Source organism: Palaemon carinicauda, chromosome 1 (assembly GCF_036898095.1).
Source record: "Palaemon carinicauda isolate YSFRI2023 chromosome 1, ASM3689809v2, whole genome shotgun sequence".
NCBI lineage: Eukaryota > Metazoa > Arthropoda > Malacostraca > Decapoda > Palaemonidae > Palaemon > Palaemon carinicauda.
The window spans coordinates 250,129,393-250,150,164 of NC_090725.1; the positions used below are offsets into that span (position 1 = coordinate 250,129,393).

The 20,772-nt window shown below is 44.8% G+C and overlaps 1 protein-coding gene across 2 annotated transcripts in view; it reads right to left on the reverse strand.

The window, feature by feature from the left end:
• The window catches only part of Trs23 (trafficking protein particle complex subunit 4-like protein Trs23), a 174,740-nt gene that overhangs the window by 68,301 nt on the left and 85,667 nt on the right, over window positions 1–20,772 (reverse strand). For both annotated transcript variants that reach the window (XM_068388980.1, XM_068388975.1), the window contains exon 5: window positions 13,575–13,774. In XM_068388980.1, the coding sequence (XP_068245081.1) occupies window positions 13,575–13,774 (200 nt within the window). The remainder of the gene's footprint in view (window positions 1–13,574; window positions 13,775–20,772) is intronic.

Sequence of the window (20,772 nt, forward strand, 5' to 3'; positions counted from 1 at the left end):
TGCGGCCATGCTGTCTGTCGGTCCCACGCGGACTGTGGGATCCAGATGGACGATATTGTGGTATGGCACCCTGACAACTGCCTTATCTGTTATGACCTTATCTCCACCCTCGCTTCAGATTCGGTGAGCCTCTTTCAGTCATTTTTGTATTTACTTCCCTTCACTGGGCGACATCAATATGATAGATAATCATTGATTTCTGTTATGAATCTTCGGGTTCATTTATCATTTTGTCCCTCGGGTTTGCTAACCTTATCCCCGTTCTTTCAGAGTTCCCAGGCGGTTAAAACTTCAGCAAGAGCCACTTTGAAATTGTGGGCAGGCGGCTTCGCCCGTAACGTAAAGGCCAGGAAGCCCTACGTCCTCTCAGAAGATTATTGTAGACTTATCTACCCGAACGCAAAATCTTCGGCAGCAGTGCCTAGGCAAGTGGCGGCTCCTATAATTGCTGACATTGCGGAAACGTAAGAACTCAATCTCGTCCAGGATACAGACATCCCTGACGACCCGGACCCCATTGAAGACAATGTTACGGCTCTGACCTTAGACATAGAGCCCATGGTTTTTGACGAACCTGACACAGGTAAGGTTGTAAGTGAGGCAGGTGGGTCTGGCGCTAAGACCTCTCTTCTTAGCCCCTCTTTTTCTCCAACTTCTAATAATTCTTCCTTTCTTGGTTTTGAAGGGAACCACGAATCCTCCCCGAGATCGCTCTCGGTTCCTGCCAAGGTCAAATCTCAGAAAAGACCTTTAGTGAGGATTCGTTAGAATCCTACACTACCTGGATCATCGAAGCCCAAGAAGGCTCCCCTCCCCGGAGCTCCTAGTGACTCGACTAGCACTGCCCCTATGTCTCAGGACCCGGGAGTGCAGTCATCCCCCTTAATTACCACAACCAACCTCGACCCGAAGGCCCTCACGAATATGTTGTCGAGGGTCGTTACAGAGCAGATTAGTTCTATACTTTCTGCCGTCACCAGAAGACTAGATACCCTGGAAAGTGGACTGCCTCAACAACAGCAGTTCCTCATCCCGGACGCCTCAAAACTTCCACCCTTCACGAAGAACAACCCGTGGAAAATGGCGCTCCACTGTCCTTTCACGGACGGAATGTTGACCATCGAGGGTTTTGGGACCAGGCCCATTGAAGATTTTGAGTTCTTCCCTCCCGGTCTTCAATTTCCTTTCCCCGGCTTCGCCCGGCTTACGGAAGAGGCTCTTGTCCAACTAGATAAGGTCCCTAAAGAGACCGTTATCTTTCCGAAGGAACAGGCTCAGTCTGTTTGGGTTCGAACCTTAAATGAGTGGGGTTGTACAAACACCATGCTGACCCCCCACAAGAGTACTTACACCATGTTTCTTGTGGACGAACAGACCCCCACTCCTTGCGTCACCAAAATGGTTGAATTAGCCCTTCAGGCAGTGACCGAAGATAAGCCTTTGCCACAACTCCGGGAGACAGATCCTACATCTCTGCTGTTCCCATCAGATAATGAATGTTGGCTTAACATTCAATCGACATTCACTTCTGGTAAGCTATCCGCGGACTGTGCATCGACGCAATTCAGTGAACGCCTCCCAAGACTACCTGAAACCTTAATCCGACTCGAGTTCGAGTCCCGGTCTAGGTTTAGCCGGAGCCTCAACATCTCGACTATGGCGGAGATGTTTTCTCTTACTTATGACGAGGAACACTCTTTTAAAGTTATGACTAAAGCCACCCTGCAATCTTTGTTAGCAGACTGCTACGACTTCTTGGTGGCCAAAAGACGTTGCCGTAAGCATGTCTTATCTGAAGCCACTATCCGCCATGAGCCAAATAAGCTCATTAAAGCCTCTGCTTGGGGTCCGGACCTTTTCCCGGAGGACATGGTCAACTCGGTATTGAGCGAAGCTGCCAGAGTGAACCAGAGCCTCAAAGTCTGTTGGGGTCTCACTCCCAAACGGAAGTTCGAACAATCGAGCATTCACTCCCGGGACAGAAAAAGGCTACGCCCTTATAGCTCTACCCAATTCCGCCAACCTATTCAAGTAGTCCAGTCGGCCCCGGTCTCTCAGGGCATCCAACCCTCCACCTCCAAGTCTCAGCCCCAAGTGAAGTATGTCCTCGTCCCTGAAAACCAAGTGGCTTCGAACTCGTTTACCTCTCCTGTTTATAACCCGGTCTATGAGTCCCGGTTTTCCTCCCAAGGATACCAACGAGGCAGGGGCCCCGGTTCGAGGGGTTCTTTTCAGAACAGAAGCAAAGGGAGATATTTCTCCCGTGGAAAAGGGTCACGCGGTGGCCGAGGCGGTAAAACCTCCAACTACTGACGGTCTTCAGGTAGGAGGGAGACTTTATGTGTTCCGGAGTCGCTGGAAATTCAGTCCTTGGGCCTTCAGCATAATCTCCAAGGGCCTGGGGTGGAGTTGGATAGAAGGGCCTCCTCCACCGAACAGATTCCATCAACCCTCGACACCGGACCTACTTTTGTTTACCCAAGATCTTCTTCGCAAGAACGCGATCATGGAAACGAAATATCTGATGTTTCAAGGTCGCTTATTCAGCGTTCCGAAGAAAGACTCCGACAGCCGAAGGGTCATCCTCGATCTGTCTCGACTAAACTTGTCCATTCAATGCGACAGGTTTCACATGCTTACCGTCTCGCAGGTGCGAACCTTGCTTCCCCGTGGGGCCGTCACCACCTCCATCGATCTTACCGATGCTTACTATCACGTTCCAATAGCGAGACACTTCCGCCCATTCCTAGGATTCAGACTGGACGACAAGGCTTACACGTTCAAAGTGATGCCTTTCGGGCTCAACATCGCGCCCAGAATCTTCACGAAACTGGCGGAATCGGTCATTCAGGAACTCCGATCCCACGGAATCCAAGTCGTCGCATACCTGGACGATTGGCTAATCTGGTCAGACAACGTCGAGGATTGTCTCAAGGCAACAAACAAGGTGATCCAATATCTTCAGTTTCTGGGATTCCAGATAAACTTCGGAAAGTCTCGTCTGACACCAAAGACCAAATTTCAGTGGCTGGGATTACGGTGGGACCTACGTTCTCACACTCTATGTCTCCCCAGGTCCAAGAGGATAGAGATTGCGAAAAATACCAAACGCTTTCTCGGGGAAAAGGTAACTTCCAGAAGGAACCAGGAGAGGATTCTAGGGTCCCTACAATTCGCTTCAGTGACAGACCTCCTTCTGAAAGCGAAACTGAAAGACATCAACCGAGTTTGGCGCTCCAGAGCGAACACCAAACGTCGGGACAAGAAGACACGCCTTCCTCCCATTCTTCGGAAGAGGCTTCTCCCATGGACAACCGCCAAGAGCCTATCAAAATCGGTTCCGTTGCAGTACCCCCCTCCAAGGATAGTCATCCACACGGATGCCTCCCTATCAGGTTGGGGAGGCTACTCCCAACACAGGAAAGTTCAGGGCCTTTGGTCCACAATGTTCCAGCAATTTCACATAAACGTCCTGGAGGCCATGGCTGTCTTACTAACCTTGAAACGTCTTTCCCCGGCCAAGAAACAACATCTGAGGATAGTCCTCGACAACGAAGTCATAGTCCGTTGTCTAAACAGAGGGGGCTCCAAGTCAGGTCCCATCAATCACGTGATGGTGGCAATCTTCTCCCTGGCGGCCTCAAACCAATGGCACCTATCCGCCGTTCATCTGGCTGGAGTTCGGAACGTTGTGGCAGACGCACTCTCCAGGACGGTACCGTTGGAGTCAGAATGGTCACTAGATCGCAAATCCTTTCAATGGATCCTCTTCCAAGTGCCGGATCTCCAGGTAGACCTCTTCGCGACGGAATCCAACCACAAGCTGAAATGTTATGTGGCCCCCAACCTGGACCCTCGGGCTTACGCCACGGATGCCATGTCTCTCGACTGGAACGCCTGGGAAAGGATTTACCTTTTCCCACCGGTGAACCTACTGATGAAAGTGCTGGACAAACTTCGAACCTTCAAAGGTCAAGTAGCCCTGGTGGCCCCCAATTGGCCCAAGAGCAATTGGTTTCCTCTTTTACTGGAGCTGAATCTCCACCCTCACCAGATTCCCAACCCGACTTTGACCCAGATAGTACAAACGTGCACTGTGTTCGCTTCCTCAAACATTCAGACCACCCTAACTTTATGGACTTCATGAAGTTTGCGGCACACAAAGGGGCTAACATAGACCCCCAGAATACTTTATTTTTAGAATCTGACAAGAGAGACTCCACTCTTCGTCAATATGACTCAGCGGTCAAAAAACTAGCTAAGTTTTTGAAAGATTCTAGTACTGACTTTATGACACTAAACCTAACGGTAACCTTTTTCAGAACCTTGTTTGAGTCGGGCTTAGCAGCCAACACTATTACTACCATCAAGTCTGCCTTGAAGAAGATTTTTCTAATCGGCTTTAATATAGATCTAACAGATTCATTGCTAGCTTCGATCCCAAGAGCCTGTGCCAGACTGAGACCATCTTCTCGTCCTAGCCCGATTTCCTGGTTTCTCAATGATGTTCTTAAACTAGCGTCAGAAACCGTCAACGATTCATGTGAGTATATCCCTCTACTCAGGAAAACTCTCTTTCTCGTGAGTTTGGCATCTGGCGCCAGGATTTCGGAATTAGCTGCCTTATCAAGGGATCCAGGCCACATAGAGTTCCTTCCGTCAGGAGAGGTCCTCCTCTCCCCAGACAAGGTCTTCTTGGCCAAAAATGAAGACCCTCAGAATAGATGGTCCTCCTGGAAAATCATCCCTCTCCTTCAGGATCCTTCCCTATGCCCGGTTACCACTCTAAAGTCCTTTCTATCAAGGACTTCCTATAAGACCTCGGGACCCTTGTTCATCAGGGAGCGGGGAGGGACTATAACTTTGAAAGGGATCAGACAACAGATCTTGTATTTTATTAAACAGGCCAATCCAGAGTCTTTTCCTCACGTCCACGACATTCGGGCGGTAGCGACCTCAATAAATTTTTTCCATCATATGAACTTTACAGATATCTCTAAATATACCGGATGGAAATCCCCCTCAGTGTTCAAGCGGCACTATCTTAAACAATTAGAGGCCCTTCAACTCGCTACCGTAGCTGCAGGGAGCGTGGTATCCCCCGGACAAATTCCTTCTAACTAATCCCTGAATCCTATATCTTCCACCTTCTTCCTCTTACCTGCCTCACTTACAGTTCCTACCTGAGTTCGGTTTGTTGTATCACACCCATGGGTGTTCCTAGTTCGTAACATTGCCATTTTATTATCATTGTTCAATTTATTCTTCCATACGAACTGTATTTCTTTAGTGTTCAAGTGTATGTAGTTTGTTCCAGTGTTTGACCTTAATTGGTTTTGTTTTAAGTTAATGTTCTTTTGTCTTCCCTTCCTGGGATATTATACCTTATCATGCTGATGTTATTAAAGACGTCCGTCTTCTACGTTAACTTTTGATTAAACCACTGTTTGTTATGTTGATTTTTATTCGTTCCCGTATAGTTAATAAAGTTTGGGTTCGTTTTCTCTGGTACTATTTCACTGCGCGGCACAGGGATTGAGCCCAGAAAAGGGATTTTGACGAAGGAAAAATCTATTTCTGGGCGAGAGACCTGTGCCGCCCAGTGAACCCACCCTATTTGCTCCCCCCCTGTTCAGACCCCAAACTTAAGGGTGCTGTAAGGAGTGATGGGCAAGCGTGGGTTGAGTTAGTAGTACTGGTCTGCGAGGCAGGGGAGGTTGAACGGCACCTCACTATTGGGGGATTTCGAAGAGGAGAAGTCTAAATGGTACGAGACCTCTGGTATTTCGCCCCAGTCTATACCGACACCATTAGGTGAGCGAGCTAGTTCAACCTAGCATTCCTTTACATTTTTTCTCTGGTAATATTAGCAGTTATATTCCTTTGAAATGGTGCTTAAGGAGCATTTCACTGGGCGGCACAGGTCTCTCGCCCAGAAATAGATTTTTCCTTCGTCAAAATCCCTTAATTAAACTTAACAGTAAATAAATTATGAAAAGTTTTTCAAATGAAACTATTCAAATTAGTAAGCTAAATTGAAACAGTTCTATTAATAATTTTTTCTTTTAGGCAATAAAAAAACATCCAGTACTATTCCTCAATCAACTGATTTGGAATGCTCAGACGACTTTGTTGATCAACTAATAAACATTACCAATGGAAAAATGACAGATTTGGAAGTAATTTGTATTTTTCCTAACCATACAAACCTGTAGCTCTTTATTAGGAAATATACTTTCGGTGAAGCTGAAACTAGCCATAAGACATTTAGCAAGGTGTAACTAACCCCACGGCTAGTTAGCGAGGGGGGGAGGGGGGCAGAGGGTAGTACCTACCACCCTGCTCTCACACACACACACACACCTGTGTTCTATCGTCACTTTTACTTGCAGGCAGGACTTGCCAGGGGGCAAGTGATGGAGAGCCAATCTATATAAAGAGCTACAGGTTTGTAGGGTTAGGAAAATTACAAATTACTTCAAAATTTGTCATTTGTTCTGGCACCATAATATAAACCTTACGCTCTTTATCAGGGAAGACCCTTTAACTGGCTAGTCTTTGACCCAGGATTTTCCCATATGTGTTCCGCAAGTAACAGGGAGAAACCCTGACACCTCACTAAATTCTGTGGAAAGCACGGTTAGCGGCCTGCACAATCTCTGTGATTGTGTGATACTGTACTAGCAGTGTGATTTCGTCAAGGTAAGAATTCTCAGAAATGTAGGAATCTTTGAATCAACCACAGGTGTTACCCAATCCCATCTCCCAGGGGGTATGGGGATGTAACAAGTATATATAACTATAGCAGGTTAAACAAGGGAAAAGGTTTTACCAGCATAGTGTGTAAGCCAGGTTTGCAGGGTATCATAAGTGCTGTTCCCCAAAAAAGGGAAGATGAAAGAAAGAAAAAGCCAGTCATTCTTATCATTCATCCCAGACTTAATCCTGGTTAAACTCTGTCCTCCACCATCTACTACTTGTCTATCAAGGAGCCTGAGGTATTTAAACCATTTGTTGTGTAGCCACTAAAGGGCCGATGGAGAACGTCTCCATGTTCCTGTGTGTCACGTCTTGCAGGAAGTAGGCGGTAAAGGTAGTATTGATGCATCCACACACACCTGCTTGTAGAACCTGCATCACAGAGTAATTTTTCTTAAACACTAGGGACGTATTCACGCCCCTAACGTTAATAGCTCTGGGTCTCCTCTGCTGAGGAGAAATATCGAGATTAATGCCCGGTCTATGCTCTTGAGAATCCAAGTTGAGAACGTGTAATTGGTGATCCTTCTCTTGATATTCCTTGACCCAACAAAGAGTGCAGACACTCAGGGTGAGCTCATGTAGTTCTCTTGGGGTAGCACCTCAAGTTCCTCCCTGGGAAAGAAGCGTTTGATCATTGGTTACGCCACGAATACTTCCAATCCAACAAGGTTCAAATCTGGGATCCGATGCTGCCAGGTTGTTAGGTCAGGAGACATCCCCAGAAAGGAAGCAGAGTATTACCTTCCCTATCGCTCTGAAAGAGACGTCATAGGAAGACCTGGAGTTCACAAACTCTTTTGGCCAAAGCCAAAGTGAGCGGGACAACTGTCATCAATATCAGGAGAAGATCTGATGCTTGGTATCCTGGATCATGGAGGGCACCATTCAAGGATCGGATGTGAACCACACTTCATCGACGAGGTCTAACTTCCTATTGAGGACATTAGGTCTGCGTCTTCTTCAATTGCACAAAAAATTGGCTTATTCAGATAGTCTTTTAAGATTTTTGCTGATCAATCAATTCTTAAAGAGTGTTTTAATTCCTTCATTCTACCTTCTTTCGAGTATTATTCTCCTGTCTGGTCTTCACCTGCTTATTCTCATCTCAATTTATTGGACAGGAACTTAGGAGGATAGATGTGAGAGAGGCAAGAGAGCGTGCTAGAAATAGGAATGAATGGCGAGCAATGGTGACGCAGTTCCGGTAGGCCCTGCTGCTTCCTCCAGTGCCTTGGATGACTGCGGAGGTAGCAGCAGTAGGGGATTCAGCGTTATGAAGCTTTATCTGTGGTGGAAAACGGGGGAGGGTGGGCTGTACCAGTACCAGCTGAACTCGGTTGAGTCCCTTGTCAGGCTGGAAGGAATGTAGAGAGGAGAGGTCCCCTTTTCTGTTTCATTTGTTTGATGTCAGCTACCCCCAAAATTGGGGGAAGTGCCTTGGTATATTGTGTATGTATGTTTATATGAATTATCTGTTTTAATTTTGTTAAAGTTTTTTAAAATATTTAATTTTAATTTTCATTACTTCTTACATCATTTATTCATTTTCTTATTTCCTTTCCTCACTGGCCTATTTTTCCTTGTTGGAGCCCTTGGACTTATAGCATCTTGCTTTTCCAACTAGGGTTGTAGCTTGGCTAGTAACAATAAAAATAATAAAAAGAGTCGACTGAAGAAGCCTGGGTACCCGTCTAGGCACTCCTGGAGAGCGCCCTTCTCCAACATGGTCTGGACTTAGGCCCGAAGGGCAAGCTCCTTTGCGCATCCCTTGGCATAGTAGCTTGATGGGACTGGATCCCAAGTCAGTGGAGGGAGGGATTGAATGAACGGGATGTGAAACCCTGAATGAATCACGGAGTGTGTTCAGGGTTTGGTCTCAAGCTGTAGCCACCTCTGCCAGCGGCACTGCAGGCATCCCCCCACTAGTGAACAAATGAGAGGATTGCCAGTCCTAGCGGGTGCGGTCTTGGCCTCTCCTTCTGGTACTCTTTCCTCCATGGGAGGACTTAGAGCTCTTCCGCTCTTTGGCTGAAAGGGCTTTTATAACACCCAGTGTGATGTTGCAGTCGTCTTTAATGAAGTCCTCTTCCTCAGCAGTTTAGTTGACTGCTGCTGCTTCTTCTGTGGCGGAGGGGGTCAATAAGGCCAAGGTGCAAGGGCCCTATGTAAGAGAGAGTCCTGATTGGACTTCCTCCATATCTCCATCACCTGCTCGATAACTTCCGGCCTAAACAGAGAGGGACCATCCAGAGTCAAATTCCTTAGTCTCGTGACCTCAGCCTGTGGAACTTGCAGATGGAACCTTTCTATTACAGAGTACCTTTGCTACAAGATCTTGTTTCCAACAGATTCACTACCTGGTGGGAGAGGAACTCAATGGTTCAAGTTCCCGATAACAGAAATGTCTCTATTAACTTCCTCGTGGTCTTGTTAGACCAATCTTTAGTCCTGATGAGGTGTCCCACCGACCCTAACCAGAGATCCACTTACGAAGTAGCCTGCATGGCATTCTTCGTGACTTTCTCTTGGTTAAGAATCTCTGAAGCCGAGAACAAGACAGAAAGACCTGAAAGTCTCTTGAAGGAGACACCTCTGGTAAGAGCCTCTAAAGAGTAGTCAAGAAGCAAGGCAGGAAGGGGCTCGTTGGAGATCTCAAAATACCTCCTCTGCTGCACATAGGGTGGCAGAAGAAGCTTAGAGGATAAGCTGGCAATCTGAGAGCATGCTTTTTGATGGGCATTCGTCAGACCCTTAGACCAGGGCAAGGCTTCACTGGTCTTGGGAGGCTTCTGAGTGCCATTGATATGGTCCAAGACTGTGTCTTTGCCCCCGAGGGGCCACCGATGGATCTGACAATCTATTGATGGTACTTATGCAGGCCAAGACCTGCCAGAAAGTGTGCTTTGACTCCTTCTGCTCTGCCTCCGATAGTTTAGAACTAGCAGCTTTCGGGAGATAGTCATCTTTGTCATAGTCGTCTTCCACCCACAAGTACTCACCTTGGGGTGGGTTGAAGTCATCTCTTTAGACTGGGCGTCGCTTGCAGACATCCCTTCAGGGATCAGAAAAGATCGTCTAGGCTTTTCTTGAGGAGGCCTTGGTACTTTAGCCGAGGTCTTAATAATCGTCTTAGAATCCTTCAACTCCTTACGAGACGAAAAATATTCCTCCAGGAATGAAGGTCTAGGGAGTTCCTCCCTATGTCCCTCTCTTCCTGAGGAAACAATGTCAGCGTGAGTTCTCGAAATAGATCGTTGTTCTGGGGGAACCACCTCAATTGGGTAGAAGCGAAACAACTCTATCAATTTCAGTTCTCTGGGAGAGTAAGAACCTCAGCTCAGGCGACGATGAAAGGAGTCTTCCCAAGGAGGAGTCAGATAGATGATACTCCTCTTCTGCTTGGTTGTGCATACTGGAGTCAATTGGACCTGAGAAAGATCCCAGAGGCAATGTTTTAGCAAACCCAAGGGGTAATATTATATCATCAATTGAGAAGAATGAAGATGTAGGACTCCTTTATACAGGAGAGCCCATGCTCTTAGTGCCTTTTAGATTCCGATTGGAGGACATCAGATGATTGGCATACTAGTGATCATGCACCAATCATTCTCAACACCAACAATGGTCCACCTTTAAGAGATCGCCACGATGAAATCTTGACAAGGCGGACTGGGATAAATTTCGTGAGCTAAGCGAAATTGATAGGAATGTAGAACAGTTTGAAAGTGTTGATGATCCCATAGAGTTACTGAATGGAACTATTCATACAGCAAGAGTCGATTCAATTCCCAAAACAAGAGGGTTATTCAAAAGACAACCAGTCCCCTGGTGGTCTTTAGAACTAACTGCCCTGCAAAGAGCCACAAGAAGATCTATAACTCGATTGCGCAGACGCCGTACTGCAGATAATATAATTATATACAAGAAATGTAGTGCACAGTTCCGCAGCACAATGAAAGAAGCTAGATGCCAATCTTGGGTATCTTTTTTTCTTCAGTCAACAGTGGAACATCACCATCTTCTGTACGGAGGAAAATGAAAAAGATAGCAGGCAAATTTACCCCAACCCACCACCAGTGTTGAAGGTGAATGGTCAGTACTGTATGTGACTGGAGCAAATGAGGTTAGCAATGCTCTAGCTGATCATTTCTCAAATGTATCATGCAAGTTTGAAGCAGCTCTTGGTCACCAGTATAGAAGTGAAGAACACAATTTTAAATTTTGCAACAGGAAAAAAAGAATCTTAAAATAGTCCTTTTACTGAAAGAAAACATGATTTTGCACTTGCTACTTATACTGATACAGCCCCTGGATGTGATGGAATTTCATATGCAATGATCAAACATGTACCTGTTAATACTAAGTTATCTATTTCAAGCATTATTAACAGAATAGGCCATGATCATAGTTACCCAAGTGTTTGGGAACTAACCATTATTTTAGCCTTTCTAAAACTTGGTAAGGATAAGTTTTTAGCAGCAAACTATCGATCAAATGCACTGACATCTTGCTTATGCAAGATCATGGAGAAGATGGACAATGCAAGACTGATGTGGTACCTAGAAAAGAAGGGTATTTTATCACCTATCCAGTGTGGCTTTAGAAAAAATGCACTCAACAACTGATGTGTTGATACAACTGGAATCTTCTATTTGTTAAGCCTTTGCTTCCAAACAGTACCATGTACCAGCCTTTTCTGACCTTGAAAAAGCTTATGATACTGAATAGAGATATGGTATACTTGAAACCATTCATGAATTGGGATTAAGAGGAGAGCTACCATTGTTCATTCAATCATTTCTTTAACATAGAATTTTCAAGTGAGAGTGGGTGAAAAAATGTCAGGAAGAAGTTCCACAAGTTAGTGCGTTAAATGTTACCGTACTTGCACTGGCCATTAATGGGATATCCTCCGTCTCCCCAAGATATTCTCTCAACATTATTTGTAGACGATCTCTCCATATCATATGCTGCATCTAGAATGTTGATGGTTGCGAGAAAACTATAACTCTCAATTGAAAATATTATTCAGTGGGCTGATATGAATGGATTTAAGCTGTTGACAAGCAAAACTGCTATTGTCCATTTCTGTCGGATATATACAGTACATCAAAGGTCAATGGATTACATGTCTAAGTGAAGCTAGATTTTTAGGATTGACATCTGATTGTAGGCTTACATGGGTTCCTCACTTAAAGTTAAATGTCTTGGGGGCAGACTACAAAATTATTTTAAAATTATACAAGCCCTGAATTTTTTCAAAAATTAATTATGGGTGTGAAATACACTTCTCAGGCACTTCAAGCCAATTAAAGGTATTAGATTCTATATACCATGCTGGTATTAGATTGTCCACAGGAGAATTTAGAACTTCAGCTATACCAAGTCTCCTTGTTGACGCTGGAGAATTACATTTAGACCTTTACCGAAAGTCTTCTATTGTTCGGTATTGGTTTAGGTTGCAAAGACTTCCTAATTCTTTAGCCTGTCAGACTGCATGCTTTGTAAGGCACTGTAGATATTTTGAGTTACACCCAAACTCTCCTCAACCTTATGGTTTTCGGGTAAAACAATTAATAAACAGTCTTGATACAGCAAGAAATAGAGTTCTTTCATTTAGGATATCACCTACCCCTCCATGGAAATTACCAGAGATATCTTTTTGGAAGATGTTGAAGAACTTATGGAATTGACTTTTATTTATAATGATGGCTCCAAATCTGATGCTGGCATTGGATTTGGTGTACATAGTAGTTCTTTTAATTGTAGAGGTGCTCTTCCTCTGGTATCTTCCATATTTACAGACATCAGTGGTCATAGTAACGAATCTCGGGATCTCATGGACCCACACTCAAATGCGACACAGGCTCCACCTCCAAGGAAGCCGGTGTTTGCTTCTACTCTGCACTAAGTTGAAGGATCTTTAGCAGAGCCTCCTTCGACAGGAAACCAGTCATACCCAGCGACAGCCAAACCTGTAACAGATTGGAAAATGAGAAAGTTCCACCCAGGGGAGAGGCAGAACTGCTTATCTAGGGGAAGCAATCCCTTCCTTCGAACCCCAAGGTTGACCTGGTGTTAACTGGTCTACGCTTCTACTTGATTGTTCCCTTGGGGAGACCGATTGAGCAAGAGCTTTGGGAAGAGATCGGGATGTTTAATGAAGAAGTACTAGGTTTCTTCAATATCGAGGAAGATCCTGAAGGCGAAGAACCCCTTTTGGACTTCTCCTTTTGCCAGCGCCCAAACTTCTCCCACTGGGAAGCAGACCACTTACCGATTCAGGGCAGGTGTTGTACTTTTCACAACGCTGCCCCCAGCAGGACGGACACCGTAAATGCGGGTCCATATCAAAGGAGGACATGAAAGTCTTGCAGGAGCGGGTCTCAGGTCCCGGACATGTCCGCATGAGGATGGAAAAAGGAGAGCGCGCACACACACTGAAAAGAAAAAAGAAAAATCAATTAAGTCAGTAATGGCAAGTCAAATAGAGAGGGAGAGAGCGGCAATGTCCGTTTTCTCCCAAGCCAAAAGCCAAAGTGGTTACTCAGGCAAGGAGTATGAGTGAGCGGGGTAGCAACAACCCCTCCACACAACTGCTAACTAGCGGGTGGATGATTAACCCTCGCTAAAAGTCTTATGGCTTGCCTTTCAGCTTTACTGAAAGTAATATCCCCTATAAATAGTAGAGGTTTGAATTAGTGACAAAACAAAATGCAGTTGAAACTATTTTAGTGCTAATAGTTTAAAAAATATATATTAACAATCATAAATACACTAGGACTACAACTTGATGATAAAAAATACTATACCTAAATGTTACTAATTCCTGATCGCTCAGCCTGTTCTAAAGTACTTTTCAAGTGTTCATCAAATAATTCACATCTAATTGGCATCTCCAAGGAATAAAATGGATTTTTAAGGGCGTAGTCAGTGTACAGTTCATAAACTCGGTGAAGTAATGCATCTACGCTGCCTTGCTTTTGGTCACTGATCAGCATAAATTTGACACCTGTAACAAATGAAATACTATAAAAAATGGCATAAATGTCCTGTTGAAATTACCCTTTCCTTGATTTATATTTCCCACTAAATACTAATTTATTTGCATTTTTTTTTAATCTCAAGCAATATTAATCAAAAATTTATGTCATAAAAACTTATGCAATCTTAATTTTACACATTTTTTTATTGCAAACTTTCATAAATGAGTCTGGATTAAAATAAGTGCACTGATATTCAATGGAAGGCAGGACAAAATCTAAATTCAAAACTATGAAAACTTGGCTTATTTTCTGACAATCTACTGGTGTCCAAACCTTCGTCTGATTTTTCTTTAATATCTTACATATTCCAAAAATACAAAACCACAAACATATTTCCTGCATTTTGAAGGAAAAATGAAAAAAGGTGACATGGCCTAACTAAAAAATTGTATTTTAATAATTTTTTATTTCTATACTCACCTTGTTTTATTGCTTTATACTTTAAAGCTGAATTAATATCAACATTACCCCAAAAAATTTGGATGTAATTTGTATTTCTCCTAACGATACAAACCTGTAACTATTTACAGGGGATATTGCTTTTGGCAAAGCTGAAAGACAAGTCATTAGACTTTTAGCAAGAGTTAACCACCCACCAGCTAGTTAGCGTGGAGGGAGGTAGTACCTAACCCGCTCACTCACACACCTGAGCTGTGAATCCCCTTTACTTGGAAGTAGGACTTTAAGGTGGGCAGGTGCTGGCAAGCCAATTTGTATAAATAGCTACAGATTTGTATTGTTAGGAAAAATACAAATTACTTTCAAATTTGTTATTTGTCCCATCACTAATACAAACCAACGCTATTTATAGGGGATGACTTGCCACTTAGAAGGATGGAAGTCTGTGCCAACTGGCTTTTTGGCTTTAACCCGGGATTTTCTCCTTTGTGTGTTTTGTACATAATTGGTGGAACCACTACACCTCCCTAAAACCATGCTATGCTTGGTATGCGACCTACGCAGGCTGTGTGCTCAGACTCTTTGGAGGATACCATGGACGTTACCCAATCCCAGCTCGCCAGGGGGTATAGGGACGTAACAAGTATACAGTATCTATCTATACCAGGTTACACAAGGGAAATGGTTTTACCTGCAGACAGTAGAGGTCAGTTTTCTAGAGTAACGTAGGTGCTGTTACTCCACAGGGTGGAAGATGAAAGAAAGAAACAGCCAGTCATTCTCATTCCCTGTCATTTATCTCAGACTTAACCATGGTTAAACTTTACCCTCCCTCATCTGCTACTTGTCCATCAAGGAGCCTGAGGTTTTAAAACCATTTATTGTGTAGCCACCAAAAGATCCATGGAGAACGTCTCCATGTTCATGAAGGTCACGTCTTGCAGGGAGCGGGCGATGAAGGTCATTTGACACTTCTACACGCCTGCTGATAAGGCCTGCATCACAGAGTAGTCTTATAAATGCTAAGGCGTATTCCTACCTCTAACGTTATGAGCTCTCGGTCTCTTCTATGAAGAAAAAGATAAGGATTTGATGCTTGGTCCATGACCTTGTGAATCTGAGTCGAGAACGTGTTCTTGGTGATCCTTCTCATGACTTTCCCCGAGCTGACAAAGAGTGCTCACACTCGGGGGGGCGAGCTCTTGTAGTTTCCTTGAGGTAGGGCCTCCAATTTCTCTTTGGCATTGTAACTGTTGATCTGGATCATTGGTAATGCTGCGATGGACTCCCAGACTGAAGGGTTCGGATTTTGGGATCTGAGCTGCCAGAAACGAGGTCAAGCTTTACCTGGCCCATCGTCCTGCATGAGAAACGTTAAAGGCATTACAAGGGGTTCGCCGACTCTCTTGGCTGTAGCCAACACAAGCGAGAGACCTGTCATTGAGGTCAGGTGAACATCTGCTGCTTGGCATCCTGTATTGAGGGTTCTTTTCTGACTAAGGGTCTGTGGGCTCTATTACTCCATATGAGGAGGGGCAATGCCGAAATGGAGGAAAGGTTAATACCTTTTGGTCTGAAGGTGAGGCTCAAGGACTAGCGGTGGCCTTTCATTACCTAGACCAAGAGAGTCCACTTAGCCTGGATGGCTGCAGCCGAAGATTTACAATGTATCCAGACATCCTCTTTACAACCTGTTGTAGAATAGACACTCTGAGAGAGGAGGAGTTGGATAGTCTCCTGGCGTGAAGTCGTAGTGAAGATACTGCTTTGTGAATGATGGTCACATTATTATTATCATTATTATTATTATTATTATCATTATTATTATTATCATTATTATTATTATTATTATTATTATTATTATTATTATGAGGTAAGCTATAATGTTAGTTGGAAAAGCAGGATGCTATAAGCCTAAAGGCTCCAACAGGGAAAAATAGGCTAGTGAGAAAAGGAACCAAATAAACTATAAGCAAAGTCATAAATATTCAAAATAAGATATTCTAAGAAAGTAACAACATTTAATTAGACATTTCATAGATAAACTATAAAATCTTCAAATAAACAAGAAGAGAAATGAGACAGAACAGGATGTCTGAGTGTACCCTGAAGCAAGAGGACTCTAATTCAAGACAGTGAAGGCCATGGTACAGAGGCTATGGCACTACTCAAGCCTAGAGAACAATGGTTTGATTTTGGAGTGTCCTTCTAGAAGAGCTGCTTACCATAACTATAGTCTCTCTTTTACCTTTACTTAGGGGAAAGTAACTACTGAACAATTACAGTCCAGTTGTTAACCTCTTGAGAGAAGAATGTTTGGTAATCTGTGTAGTCAGGAGTATGAGGACAGAGGAGAATGTGGAAAGAATAGGCCAGACAATTCTATGTAAAGTATTTGTAGGCAAAGACAAAATGATCCGTAACCAAAGAGAGGGATCCAATGTAGTACTGTACTGTCTGGCCAGTCAAAGGGCCAAATAACTGTAGCAGTAGTAATGTATCTCAACAGAAGGCTGGTGCCCTGGCCAACCTAGCATCTACTATTTGTGGGTCTTAAGAGTCCCTGAGAGGGTTCTCTCGAGATCTCAGTTAGGAGTTGGAGATAAGTCAACTGGACGTATAAAGTCTGCTGGCGAGACAAGTCTGATAGCCTGTTCCAGAAGACCAAGAGCGGGGGATGAATAAATCCAATTCCCGTAGGATATCTTAGGATCTACGTCAGTAGGCGAGACGAGTCTTCTAACGAGACAGGACTGCTGATGATGAGGCCTGCTCTGAATGGCAATAGCAGAGATTGGGCAAACCCAATTCTCGTTGGAGGAATCCCACCATAGGGGAGACCAATCAAGAAAAGGTAGATTCTCTCACAGATGGGAAAGGTGACCACCATTTGCTGCCGCTGTCGGCGGTCCTTCCAATCCTCGGAAGGGGAGACAAACGGATGAAAGAAGTCTTTTTCTCGGACGTGAAAGACATGACCAACATCTCCTGCCATAGTCAGCGATCTTCTCCACAAGCAAGAAGATCGTTGATCAGTGGTTGGAGGGATTCTCCCACGGAAAGGAGAGTTCCAGCATCTAGAGGTGATCCTCTAGGCCGCATTCTCTTTTTCCCCATCCACGAGTTCTAGCTCAAAAGAAAAGTCAACATCGAGTGTTTGAAATGAGCCTGAGAGCTCGAAACATGAGTTCTCCTCGAAGGGGGTGGTACCCCTTGTTAATAGGAAGGTTGCCCTCATCTCCGGGAGGCTTAAGAGACGGTACTGTTCGGACTCTGACCAGAGCCCAGAGGCCAAGTGGTACAGCATGGCTGCCAACCCCCCCCACCCCCGTTTTCTTTTATGCATCTGGAGGGAGAGTTCAATCAGGGAAAGGGCCGTTGAGGTCGACTACTCGGCAAAGATTCCAAATTTCAACCGTCTTCTCAACTCTGTCTATTGCCCGGGTCTTGTAAAGATCTGCGAAATGGGAGGAATCCTACTCCTGCTGGATTCAAAGGAATGCAATGCGGGCTTGAAGAACTCGAGGGAAACGGTGACTTAAGAGACGTAAATACTGCTGGCTAAAAGTGCGTCTCGTAGAGGGAAGACTCCTGTCACCCTCCTCCTAAGATCCCGTCAATCTGCAGAAAAAACTTCTGCACGTCGATGATGAACACATCCAAGGGTAACAACCTCTGATAAGGAAATCAGGGTATCTCTCGAGATTTACTTCAATCCTCCGATTTCGGTAAACGGGATGAAGTCTCGGCGGTAACACAGGTTAGCCACCGAGTTTGTTAGGATCAGTCCATTGTACTGAAATCTTTGGAGAACGAAGCCGATGCTGACAAACTACAGTAGACTGACACTAGGGTAAACCTTCTCGTGAGAACTGCTAAATGGTCGAGGATACTGTACTTCCTTGATGACGGCATTCCTGAATCTAAGAGTAAGTGTCCTCGTGGTTGAACATACCCAGGAAGTCTTGTGCAATAACTGCTTGTTTGACTATATGCCTTCTCCTCATCAAACAGTTTGAATAAACTAACCTGTTCCAGGAGAAGAGGACGGAACTGGAGAAAGGCTCGGAAATCTGGATGAAAACATATTGTTCTGTCAAAAGACGTAATGGCTGAGACGGGCGTCCCAGTGGATGTTCAAAACGCATAGGTAAGGAAAGAATTGCCCTCACTTCCACAGGTGGGAGAAAGAGAGAAAGTGTATTCTCTCATAGCTAAGTTGCGAATTCTCTGTCCCTGTTGGAAAGTAATGCATACTCCAAACTCGTAAGAGGGGATCCGTCAAAGGGCAAATCCTTTGAGGACGAGAAAAAGGGAGTTACCTCTTGAATAAGAACATCGATAATGTCCACAGCATCCCTTTCCCAGCCTCAACCATGAGTTATTTTCTTGGTGACGCAAGGTACAATGAAGTCTACATCTGCGGTGGTGTTCCCAGGCGGTCACGCGCCCCCTCTCACCTACGTTAAGAGGAGTAAAGCACAAGTGTCAACCTGAGTGCTTAATACCTTTCTCGCCACTGAGAACTTATTGTTCACTCAAGTATAGTGCCAAAGACATGGTCCAAGACCGAGTCTTTGCCCTTGTGGGGGGCCACCGCCGGGTAAGATACTCCATGATGGTCCTCCTGCAGGCCAACACCTGCCAGAAGGTGTGCTCCGACTCCTGCTCCACCTCCAATAGCTTCAGACTAGCAGCTCTTGGAAGATGGTTGCCGTCGTCATCGAAGTCATCCAACCACGAGACATCATCTTGGGGTGGGTCGAGGCCGTCCCTTGCACGATGGGTGTCGCTTATTGATGTCCTTGCAGTGTTTGGAGATAATTGTTTAGGATCATCTTATGAAGGTTTGGCATCGAGAGCTGAAAAACATAAATTACAAACAGTTATGATTTCAACTTAATTACTGAAGAAAATCATTCAGCAGCGCAACCTAAACCGTAAACAGGAAAGGTGTTTCCCCGCAAAGGATCTGCCAGCCACCCACGTAACAAGAGAGAGTGGCATTGTCAGCGAGAAAGAGCAAGACTGAAGTCAAGCTCTGTGAAGGCTGCAAGCAGTTTTCCTCCAAGTGTTCGAGGGGGTGAGGGGAGAGCGACGTTAACATCCGAATAGTGAAGGAGTATTCAAACAATGGCGACTCCCTTGCGGCAGAAGCCGAGTCACTCGGAAGGCCACCAAGGGGGGAAGACCGTAAGAGAAGGATCTCCAGCCTTGAGAACCTGCCGCACAATGCAGTCACACAAACCTGACAAATTTGGAAGTTATTTGTTTTTCCTAGCAATACAAACATGGAGCTCTTTACAGTAGAGTATTATTTTGGCAAAGCTGAAATCAGCAGATAAGCATTTTTTTCTCTCTCTGAGTGTAACTACCCACCGCTAGTTAGCCGAGGGGGGGGGGGGAGCAGGGTAGGTTAACCCTCCAGTTCACACCAGCACTAGTGACTCACTGTCCCTGTTGTAATAGCAGTAGGACTTTCAGGGGGTAGATACTGGTAGGTCAGTACAGTATGTGTAAAGAGCTTCAGGTTTGTATTGCTAGGAGATATACAAATTACTGTATTTCCAAATTTGTCATTTGTTTCTGTGCAAAATAAAAACCTTCTGCTCTCCACTCATAACCTCTACTAATGTATATTTCTTCCCGCCTCCCGCTGACAGGTGGATGGGGACATAACATATATATACATGTGTATGTGGTTGTCCATAGAGGGTGATACTCACCCACAAAAGGAGGAGGTCAGCTGTGCAGTCCCTCAAATGCGGCACCCTAGGAGAGATGAAGTGGTAGTAGGAAGTGGCCAGTCACTGCCACATTCATCCTAGATTTACTTGACGGGTAACCTCCACCCTCGAACCTCTGAAACTTGTCATACAAGGGAGCTGAGGTGTTTAGATCACACTATGAGCAGCAACCACAGGACCTATTGAGAATGTGTCTATGCTCCTGTGGGTTATGTTGCAGGTAGCGGGAGATGAACATTGTTTGACATTTCCCCCTGCCTGCTTGAAATACCTGTTGAACAGAAAAATTCTTTTGGAATGCCAGGGAAGTAATTAACCCCCTGACATCATGGGCACGGGGATGTCTACCTTACGCCAAGGTGTCTGAGGCCGGTGCCCTTTCTATTACTCCCCTGATCCAAGAGGAGACCAAGTTCTTCATGATTCTCCTCATGGTCTTCCTTGTGCTGACGAACAGCTTGTTTATCTGGGGTCGAGCTCTTCTCATCCTTAAGAGATATAACCTCAGTGTCCTTACAGATCATAGTATCAGTTGATCAGTCTTGTCTGTTACCGATCGGAAACTCATAATCCGAAAGGCGCGAATCTAGGATTTGCTAAGGACAGATTTTGAGCCTTTGCAACAAACTCAGGGATGAAACCGAGTGTGACCGGTCACCCATCCCCTTGAATGAGCGATGTCGTATGAAAGACCACGTAGCTCGCTGACTCTACCTGCCAAGGTCAGGGCCAAAAGAAAACTGTCTTTGAGGTCAAGTCCTTATCCAAGGCTAGACGTAAAGGCTCATAAGTTGATATTTTCCGTGAAAGCAAGACCC